The sequence below is a fragment of the Callorhinchus milii genome, unplaced genomic scaffold (genome assembly GCF_018977255.1).
Source record: "Callorhinchus milii isolate IMCB2004 unplaced genomic scaffold, IMCB_Cmil_1.0 Scaffold1, whole genome shotgun sequence".
Taxonomy (NCBI): domain Eukaryota; kingdom Metazoa; phylum Chordata; class Chondrichthyes; order Chimaeriformes; family Callorhinchidae; genus Callorhinchus; species Callorhinchus milii.
Genome location: NW_024704742.1, coordinates 134,822,063 through 134,833,372, shown reverse-complemented (window position 1 = coordinate 134,833,372; position 11,310 = coordinate 134,822,063). Strand labels below are relative to the sequence as shown.

The 11,310-nt window shown below is 40.0% G+C and overlaps 1 protein-coding gene across 1 annotated transcript; it reads left to right on the top strand.

Moving 5' to 3' along the window:
- Positions 1–2,763: 2,763 nt before the first annotated feature.
- st8sia3 (ST8 alpha-N-acetyl-neuraminide alpha-2,8-sialyltransferase 3) lies at positions 2,764–11,310 on the top strand. Its single transcript, XM_042335993.1, has 4 exons — positions 2,764–3,038; positions 7,102–7,224; positions 8,449–9,006; positions 10,811–11,310. The coding sequence occupies exons 1-4, from the start codon at positions 2,860–2,862 to the stop codon at positions 11,094–11,096; spliced, it is 1,146 nt and encodes a 381-aa protein (XP_042191927.1). The 5' UTR covers positions 2,764–2,859; the 3' UTR covers positions 11,097–11,310.

The following is an 11,310-nucleotide window of genomic DNA, read 5'->3' as shown; positions in this document are numbered from 1 at the left end:
CTTGCATTTCATATAGCACCTTATCATGTCATTGAGACGTCTCAAAGTGCTTCACAGAATATATTGTAAAGTGAATTGACTGTATATTTTCTGCGCAATACTAAATTGTGGGCAAATTAAATTTAAGGGTCTTCCAAAATTCTACATGATCTTCAATTTGAAGATGATTTTCTCAAGGCTAAGAGAATCAGGAATTTGGAGCCTATGTGTGCTATTTTTTTTCTGAAGTGCATCTTCAATCTTTAAACTCAAATACCAGAGAAGAACAAGTTCAATCATTTAGATTATAATCAGTGTTATCGCGATTTCTTTTACGTTGTCAATAAGACTCATAATTACAGATTTTAATCTCTGTTTTCATGCCTTTTTACCCGGCCAAGGTAATAACAAAAGTGATTAGCGTTCACCTTTCATGTAAACTGAGCATTTCAAATATTTTACAAATTAGCATTTTACAGAATAAAATGTTTCGTCCACAATACTATACAGCCAACTAACTTGACAGGATATATGAAGTGCTTTGAGATGTCTTGAAGACCTGATAAGGTGCTATATGAAATGCAAGGTTTAGCATTATTATTAGAAATGAAGTGAATATTATATATGCAAACAGGGCATATTTATGGGCCAAGTGTTGCTACTGTGTTCACCTAAAAATACACAGTAAATCCTGTGAAGTGCTTTGAGATTTCCTCTCAACGTGAAAGGCACTATATCAAAAGCAAGTATTTTTAGTGTAACATGCACCAGCCATTTCCCATAAGACGTAATGTGCTGAGTTGAATTTAGGGGTAAAATTGCACGAATAAGACAAGTACAGCCGGAGAAAAAATCCACGTTTATTTGAAAATTCAAGGCGGTCCCTTTCTGTCTTCCGAAAGCGCTCTGGGACGCTACCCTGCATGAGGGGAGCTCTATAAATGCAACTTGTTGCTGTTGAACCTGAACTGCAAGGCTGAAGGAAACTGACTGACTGTATAGCCAGCTAAATAAATGTATCAATTATTCTCATATACATATTTAACTATTCAATATTAATGATAATAATAATCCGTGCATTTGATATAGCGCTTTTCACGTCGAGAGGACGTGCCAAAGCGCTTCACAGAACACACTGTAAAATGACTTGCTTTGTATATTTGTGGGCGAATACAGCACCTTATCGCATAGTTGGGACTTCTCAAAGCGCTTCACAGAATATAATAATAATAATCCTTGCATTTGATACAGGGCTTCTCACACTTTCTAGACGTCTCAAAGCGCTTCACAGAATATACTGTAAAGTGGATTGACTGTGTATTTTGTGGGCAAACCGCGGCAGCCAATTGCGCACAGCAGCAGATAGGTAACTTTTAACTGACTGAACAAGTTGGGTTCAAAGCGATCAGAAAATGAATAGGGGATGATTGCGGATCTGAGCAGTATTAATAATCTTTGTATTGGCCCAGAACTTGAACAGTGAAGTGAGTGAGAATAGGAGAATGAAATTGTGCCAGAGTTAAAAACAATCATACAAATGTCTTGCATTTGATAATTTATTAATTATTTTATTTCACCAGCAGTGAAGTAGAAACCCACTTGTTAGTCGACTGGCGGATTGCTTTCTGGCAGTATAATACTTCCAAAAAAATGGTCATTCAATCCACGACTGTGCGTGGGACCCTGCTGTGCGCAATTGGCTGCCACGTTGCGCCCACAAAACACGCAGTCAAAGGACACTTTACAACACACTCTGTCCGAGTGCTTTGGGGCGTCTGGAAGGCATTGTGGAGTCCTGTAGCTCAGTGGTTAGAGCACTCCCTTTGCAAGCGAGAGACCTGAGTTCAATTCCAGGCAGAGGGCGAAACCTTGGGCAAGTTTCCTTACTCCACACAGAGCCTAATAATAATCCCTCCAAAACCAAAAACAATAATAAATTGGTAATTTCCAATCTACGACTGTTTGTGGGACATTGCTGTGCACAATTGGCTGCCGCATTCGCCCACAAATATACAGTCAATTCACTTTACAGTGTGTTCTGTGAAGCGCTTTGGGACGTTCCCCCGACGTGAAAAGCGCTACATCAAATGCGAGGCTTATTATTATTATTATTATTATTATTATTATTATTATTATTATGTTAAGGGGATTCCTATCAAATGCAAGCACTGTTATTATTCCATTTTATCATATCATAATTATTATTATCATTGAAGCTCACAGAAGCAGTTTGGCAAGAATTCTTTTGACAAGTGCTGGGTTGTTGTTTTGAATTGTATTTTATTTGTGTGTGTGTGTGTGTGTGGTGTGTGTTGTGTGACTTGGGCGAGTAAAGTGGAGCATCTATTCCAGTCACATTCACAGCACAGCAGAGGGGAATGAAGAGAGGCTGCGCTGGGAGCAATGTGAGTGACTGAGTGAGTGAGTGAGTGAGTGTGTGTGTGTGTAGTGTGGGTGGGTATCAAACCAATAGCAACGTATCACTAACGCAACTGGTCTGCCATTTCTGCATTGCAGACTCCACTCCCTTCCATTTTTTTTTATTGCAAATTCACAGAATAAGATATTGCATGCATGTAGAGATAGATATACATCGATATATATATATATATAATATATAATTGCCTTTATTTTTTTTCTCTGTGTGTGTGTGTGTGTGTGTCTCCCTCTCTCTCTCTCTCTCCATCCCTCTCTCTCTCTCCCCCCCTCTCTCTCTCTCTCTATCCATCTCTCTCTCTCTCTCTCTTCCTAAAGGGATTCAGAAAAAAAGATGTCCCTGCCCTGGTTATTTGGCTGCTGAACGTGGGTTGTGTGTGGGGGTGGGTTTGGGAGGGGAGGGAGTGGAGAGAGAGATAGAGAGAGAGAGAGAGAGAGTGCAACATGAGGATTTACAGGATGGTTCGCATGGCCAGTGTGTTGGGGCTGGTGATGCTGAGTGTGGCTTTGCTGATTTTATCACTGATCAGCTACGTTTCCCACAAGAAAGACAGTGTGTTCAGCACCCCGAGGTACATGGGCGAAGGGGGTTCCAGGTTCTACATGTTCCACAGCGGATTTCGGTGAGTACATGTTATACTGTTCATTCGTCTCTCCATTCGTTCACTCAACCGCAAACGGGACAGTCAGAGCGTGTGGGAATTTTCCCAATTTCCCATAGTGTCAATTGCAATTGTGTGTGTGTGTGTGTGTCTGTGTCTGTGTCTGTCTGTCCTTCTGTCTGCAGTCCTTCAGGATCAATCGATCGCCTTGCAACGTGATCAACCCACCAACCCCCCACCCACCCACCCCTCACCACCACCACCTCCACCAACCCCACTCCCCTCCCTCCAAAAAAGAAAGATAAATTTGTCTGTATTATATTCTAGGTCGTGATATGTTACCTCTCGAGCATCCTCATCCACCTCTCCCCCTGAAATCGATATGTTTTATACCCCCCCCCCCCCCCCACCACCCACCACATACATACACACTCACACAATATATTTGGGGGTTAGGTTTCCTGTTTGACTGTGCACTGGCTGTGTTAGAAGGAAGATTGTTTTTAATCAGTGCAGTTATGTGTAGCTGTTACATCAGTCCTGGGATGGTGGGGGTGGGGGGGGGTGTTTAGTGATTCATAGTGGGTACCAATGATGTGGGGTGGGGGGAGAGAGAGAGAGAAAGAGAGGAAGAATATCCCCCCCCCCTCCACCTCCCCACACACACACTAATGAAAATGCACTCTTCCCTAACATCAATCTCTAACTTAGCAAGATTTCTATGCATTTTCGTGGGCGGAAATGCAGCAGCTAATTATAATATAATATTAATCAGCCCATAAAATAAACACAGCCAATTCACTTTACAGGATATTCTGTGAAGCGCTTTGAGACATCTTGAAGACGCGATATCAAACGCAAGGATTATTATTATTGTTTAATCCGTGTGTAATAGTTGGGCCCGGATTTCTGTGCAGTCTCTTTGGTGAGTGGGTGGCTGGGTTAGCCTGCTCAGTGTGCTCTTTTAATAATAATAATAATATAATAATAATAATAATAATATTATTTTGCCTCCTGCACAGCACTGACATGATATCCTTATTAAATAATTGAAATGAAAACGCAAATCAGAGCCACATGTTAGAGCAGGAGGGGGGGTCAGAAAAGCATTAGCATGTTCCTTAAAAGCTTAAAAGGGTGAAACATGCTGGGAAGTCTATTTTTTAAGTGTGTGTGTGTGTATGTATGTCTGTGTGTGTGTATATATGTGTGTATGTGTATATGTATTTGTGTGTGTGTGTGTGTGTGATGCCAATCCCAAATCGTAATTAATTGGCCCTAGTTCCAAATGACAAACTAGTCATTGTATGGATCTCCCAGTAGAATAGTGTTACAGATCTTTTTGAAATATTTCACCATATTTTAATATTTTACCAGCTGGGGTATTGATATACAAGAACCCTGACTGCATGTGTGGTGTGGTGTGGTGTGTGTCTGAAATCCTGCTGTGCTTTCATGAGAATAGCTTTACGCAAGAGATGAGTTGTGGATTCTATATATAAATACACACATATATATATATATATAAAACAAAAATATTCCTGTGAGATATTTACTGATGTTTGTTAAGTATAAAAGCCAGCACTGTATTTGCTGAACATGGCTGCCAAGAGGAGTGGGTTGGAGGGGGAGCTATCCATGGTGCTGATTCATAGTGCAGACACGTTTGCAAAGAGTATAACGTTAGATGGGCGACAGAGCCCTGGGTTTGGAGGCTGTGCAGGACAACAGTCAGTTTTGAGGCCCATAGGTTCTAGTTCTGCATCCTGGTTGATGCATTGGCCCTTTGATTGTACTAAGGAGGGAACGATTTAAAGGCAGAAGGTCTCCCTGGGAGAATATTGACTTTGTGGATAAAAGGCAGGTAAATGGGACTGAAAGGATTGCTCTATTAAAAGAGCCGGTACAGGCACTGTGGGTCGAATGGCCTTCTTCTGTGCTGTAAATTACCAAGTCATCAGTTTTTTCAAAAAAAAAATCCACAACTGTTTGTGGGACACTGCTGTGCGCAATTGGCTGCCCCATTTTGCCCACAGAATACACAGTCAATCTACTTCATAATGTATTCTGTGAAGCGCTTTGAGAGGTCTCAACTATGTGGTAAGGCGCTATATCAAATGCAAGGATTATTATTATTTTATTAATATTTAATGTCTATGCTTCCATGGTTGAATCAGCTCTGATGACAGATGAAGCTAAGTAGGTCTGCAGTGATCTAAAATATAGGGTTATCCCAGCTGGAGAATTATGCAACATTAGCAGATTACCATTACAGGACTCTGCAATAAAAATGTTTCAACTGCAAATTTATTTCTGTACCCAGAGGGTAATTAATGACTGGAACAAGTTGCCAGGAAAGGTGGTTGAGGCTAGAACGCTGAACTCATTTTAACAAAAAGCTTAATGATAGGAAAATTATATTCTGCAAGGATGAGATCAAATGTGCTGAAGGGACCGTCATCATCCAAAGTATCTTGTGATATTGTGAAAAATTTATAGTAATTTTAACTGACTGAAGTCTGACTAACTAAATAGATGTTATTCGTTCAATTGAAACTCAAAGTCCAAGATATTTTATTGGGCCAACTATGAACAGCTGAGACATGAGCATATCAAACATCTCAGGTAACCTTTCTTTGTGGAATCTAACTGAGCGCAGAGTTAAATAGGCTCATAAAAATAGGCTCATTAAAATCTGTCAAATGACATTCATTAAATGGAGACCCCAATGGCTAGAGATGGGATTTAATTGTACGATGGAAGCAGAAATTTTGATTCTTTCAAAAGCAAATTCTATAGATTTCTTTTAGGGAATAATATCTTGGGATATATTTTGGGACATGACATGTGCATGCGACTGCCAGGATGGTGGAAGGTGAACTGGATGGACTTTGGTCTTCTTTCATCTTGCAAATTCTTGTGTTCTTATGGTTTGTCATTGAGGGCATGTCTGTCATTTAAAGAATGAAGACAGAAATGTAGCATTTTACCTCAGGCAAAAGGAAGGGAGAGGGAAGACAAAAGGGGAAACATAGAAAAGTGTTATTTAACTGAAGGGAAGGAAGATAAATTTATTCAAGTCACCAAGACAACAACGTAAGTTGTTTGGTATATGTAATGTAATAATAATAATAATAATATTGTACTGCATTATAGATATTTAATACAACAGGAGTTGATGAGAAATGAGTCTGAGTTCTTCAGGTGAACGAGTAACTTTAACTCTAGAATATTTAGGTGATAATTAACGTTACAGCTATTAAACAAGTAAAGATACTCACAGTCAAGGCTGACAAGCCAGGGCTGGATGTGCTGCATTGTTAGAGGTGCCATCTTTCAGCGATGTTAAACCAAGGTCCCATTTGCCAGTTCAGGGGGATGTTAAAAATCCCATGGCACTATTTGAAAAAGAGAAGGAAGTTTCTTCTGGTGTACTGAACAACAATTTCTAGATTACATTGGTCATTCACTTCATGGTTGCTTGTGCGACATTGCACAGATTGGCTACGCAGTCACTACACTTTACAGTGAAATCCAATGAAGCTCTTTGAGACATTGCTAAGATGTGATAAGGCACTATTTCAAATGTAAAGATTATTATTATCATTATTATCCATGAATATCGATGGTCATATAATCCAAGCACAAGAAAATGTGCATTGTCAACCAATATTTAGTTATAACAACAACAACAACAATAATACTAATAAAAATAATAATCCTTGCATTTGATATAGCGCTTTTCACGTCGGGAGGACGTCCCAAAGCGCTTCACAGAATATACTGTAAAGTGAATTTACTGTATATTTGTGGGCGAACGCGGCAGCCCACAACAAGGTTACATTTGTATAGCGCCTTTCACATCTGGAAGACATCCCAAGGCGCTGGACACAGTACAGCATTTCGGAAGTCTTACAATGAATGAAAGTCATGCACAAATGCATTGGTTGATTTCCTAATTGATTGGAGTACTGCAAATTGATGGTTAGTTAGATGGTAATTGATGGTTAGAATGATTGGCTAATGATAGGGTGTCAACCATTGATATCTCTGACTGAAATGTGTGGTGACTGTTTTCTTGCAGGTCACAGTTTGCTTTGAAGTTTCTGGACCCTTCATACCTACCAGTCAGAAATGACGTTTCTGACAATTTTCCTGGTAAACCTTCAAAGTGGGCATTCAACAAGACTGCATATTTGAAGCAAAGGTAAACAATCGTGTGAAATATTACCCCTCCCCCATACACACAGCGAGGCACACAAATTTTTTTATAATTAAACCTTGGTTGGGTCAACACGCACATAAAATTATATAGACTGTACAGTTCTTACCAACTGTGTCTGTGTTAATACTCCACATGAGGCACCATCTTTTCTTTGCTTTGCCATCAATGAATGCTGCGTGGAATTTTTTTAATGATATTATTTGAACCAGCTTGTCAATTAATAAATGTGATAACATTTTACAAAGAAGCTTTAATAATTGTAAGCAAAGTCTTAAACACACACAAAGTACCAGGTTGAAAAATTATATATCAACAATCTGTATTGCTTTCCTTCTTTTTCCACTCATTTCGGGGAATTTCTTCTCAATCTTTGAATAGTGGGGTCCAGTTTGCAGTATTTCTTAACAGAATTACTTAATAAGGAATGCTGCTCCAGAAGTAGTTCAAGAGAGTAGAGGAGAAATATAATATAATAATAATTAATAATAATCTTTGCATCAAAACGTCTCAGCGTTTCAGTTTTCAGTACCATTTGTGCACAGCAAAGTACCGCAAACAGTCATAGTCTGTGAACAAATTAGAAAGGTGTGGACCAGGATCTCAGGAGAAACTCCCTTCTCTTTTCAAATAATTGCATGGGCTCCTTAACATCCACCTGAACAGGTCGACACAACCTCGATTTAATGTCTCATTCAAAGGACCCTTGGGTGAAAGCAGTCCTCACTTAAGGACATAAGAATTGCTAGATGAAAGAAGACCAAGGTTCATCCAGTTCACCTTCTACCATCCTGGCAGTTGCATGCACATGTCATATCCCAAACTATATACTGTATCCCAAGATATTATTTCTTTGAAGAAATTCTAATTTGCTTTTGAAAGAATCAACACTTTCTGCTTCCACCATCTCCCTGGGAAGCCGGTTCCATACATTTAATACTCGCTTTCTGAAATAGTGTTTCCACAGATTTGTTTTGAATTTACTCCCCCTTCAATCGTGTGATTTTGGTTCCTAACTGAGAATTCTCATCAAGAAAGACTTCATATAAGACCCCAGTGTTGGAGTGGGCAGTTTTCACAGAAACATTTCTGTAACAATGGTCTCAATACATATTATAAATAAGTTCTATAAACCAAGCTCTTCGCATTTTCATTGCAAATACTAGCGGCTGAGAAATAGCGCAGCTAACTCTTTCTTTGTTTTTTTAGGGAGGATATCAGACATTATATCGACGTGATTCAAAATTTCACCCTGATTAAGAAAAACGTGCGGGTTGGACAGTTAATGCACTTTGATTATTCCAGCCACAAATATGTTTTTTCCATCAGCAATAACTTCCGCATGTTGCTTCCTGAGGTGTCTCCTCTATTAAAAATGCATTATAATACTTGTGCAGTGGTTGGGAACAGTGGAATCCTAAGAGGAAGCAGGTGTGGAGACAGCATAGATAAGTCAGACTTTGTGTTTCGCTGCAATTTTGCACCGACTGAATTTTTTGAGAAAGATGTCGGAAGGAAAACCAACCTCACAACGTTCAACCCAAGTATTCTCGAAAAGTACTATAACAACCTCATGGCAATCCAAGACCGAAATAAATTTTTCCTCAATCTGAAAAAGCTTGACGGAGCCATTCTTTGGATCCCTGCTTTTTTCTTCCACAGTTCGGCTCTTGTGACAAGAACATTGGTCGATTTTTTTGTGGAACATAGAAGACAACTGAAGGTGGAGTTGGCTTGGCCTGGAAATATAATGCAATATGTCAATAAGTAAGTACTGTATGTGTTAATCACATAACCTCAAGGCGGGAAGAGGAATGAGTGTGGCTCATACCATTTAAGTCAATACTTTGGACAATGTGGGGAATCTTTCTCATATTGACCTCTCCACTCCTCCGCTCAGCAGGCTCTAGCCTGCTGCATGTTCCCTGCACGGCCTGCCCCACCATCGACGGTCAGGCCTTTAGCCTCTCTGTCCCCCCTCTTTTGAACGCTATCCCACAGTCCCTTTACCTACCTCCCTCCCTTGCCTCCTTCCAGGCCCATCTCAAGTCCCTCCTCTTCAACCGCGCCTTCGGTCACCCTCCTACCCTCCCTGCTCTCCACCCTCCCTGATCCTAACCCTCTGCTCGGATCCAAATCCCTGACTGTCCAGCGCTTTGGGATGTCCTCCCGACGTGAAAGGTGCCATACAAATGTAATTTGTTGTTGTCTACGAGTAAGGTGGAGAATGTGTTAGATATCCAGTGACAGCATCAACCATTCCCAGTATGATGCAAAGGAAAGCACCCTAACCCTTACAAGAAACAATATGCTCCAACTTTCAAGGAATATTCTTTTCTGTATGAATGATACATGGCCTGATATTTCACACTAGAAATCTGTCTAAACAACCATTACCAATTTAGTGCAATTTTAGGTTTGGGGCCAAAACTATAATAATAATCCTTGCATTTGATATTTTGCCTTATATCGTTGAGATGTCTCATAGCGCTTCACAGAATATACTGTAAGATGGAAAGACGGTGTATTTTGTGGGTGAAATGCAGCAGGTAATTGCTACAAGAGTGTCCCACAAACAGACATGGATTGCGTTACCAATTTTTTTTGTTTGGAGGGATTATTACCCACGGAAAGTGATCTGCCGATTGTCTAACAAACTGGTTCCAACTTACTGCTCGGTAAACAGAGTTTTCCTAATCGATCACAGCTGACTAGGATCTGGGTTGAGTGGGACCAAACTCGTTTCACATCGGATCTCTGCTCCCAGTGAATAGAAAACGCAAGGAGAGACTTTTGTTATTATTGACCTGTACTCATGCACATTGTTTGCTCTGGGCTGAAACCCAAATTTCAGAGATAAAGGCCAGTGTGCTAATGCACTTGACCAGGGGGTTATTTTTGACTAAATAATTTAAGCAGAACCTGGTGATCTCAGCCTACACATCTATTTCTGCCTTTTGCAACTGTATTTTTTATTGCAGCTCTTCAAATGAAGAACATCACTTGATTTTCCTTGAACAACTTAATATTGTTGCTCAGCACACAATCCATGCCATGATTTATTCTAAGATGCCATTCTGTGATGTCATTAGTGTATCTAAATATACCCTCTCAAATTCCAATATATAAAGATATAATTTCTTGCATAATAATAATCCTTGCATTTGATATAGTGCCTTATCATGTCACTGAGATGTCTCAAAGCGCTTCACAGAATATATTGTAAAGTGGATTGATTGTTTTTTGTGGGCAAAACGCGGCAGCCAATTGCACACAGCAGTGTCCCACAAACAGCCATGAAGTGAGTGATCAATTTTATTATTTTTGTTTTTTTGGAGGGATTATTATCGCTGGAAAGTGATCCACCACCAGTCGACTCACAAATGGTTCCTGCTTACGGCTCGGCAAACAGAAGGATGTGTGAAATAAGGAAACTTGCCTAAGGTTTCGCCCTGCCTAAGAACATTTACACGTGAAAAAACCCTCATTTGGGAATTGTAAGCGCAGTGCCTTGTTTTTGGAGAACATTCTTGTGATTGTTTCTCACTCCTGTTGTTTCCCTGTTCAACAGATATTGGAAAACCAAACAGCTGTCACCAAAACGTCTGAGCACAGGCATCCTAATGTACACGCTGGCATCCTCCGTTTGCGAAGAGATTCACTTGTACGGATTTTGGCCCTTCGCTTGGGATCCCAACACAGGAAGGGAGCTTCCCTACCATTACTATGACAAAAAGGGAACAAAATTCAACACCAACTGGCAAGAAACTCATCAGCTTCCAGCAGAATTCAAGATATTGTTCAAAATGCACACTGCTGGCTTAACCAAGCTCTCTCTTTCACCTTGTGTCTCTTAACTGGATGCTTTATAGTATTATTGTAGGTTTCCCCATACACGCACACACACATGCCTCATTCTTGTTGGGTTTATGTTTCGGAATACTTTTTTGGTATCATTTGGGTAATAATAATCACTTAAATAAGGGGGAAGCTTCACTGAGCACGCCTCGAAACTGCAATTCCACCAAGTTGTCACTTAATTACAATAATAATAAATACAAAATGTATTAG

Coding starts and splice junctions, on each gene's coding strand:
- st8sia3 (XM_042335993.1), top strand. CDS start 2,860: ATGAGGATTTACAGGATGGTTCGCATGGCCAGTGTGTTGGGGCTGGTG. Junction 3,039..7,101: donor ATGTTCCACAGCGGATTTCG/GTGAGTACATGT, acceptor GTTTTCTTGCAG/GTCACAGTTTGCTTTGAAGT. Junction 7,225..8,448: donor ACTGCATATTTGAAGCAAAG/GTAAACAATCGT, acceptor TTGTTTTTTTAG/GGAGGATATCAGACATTATA.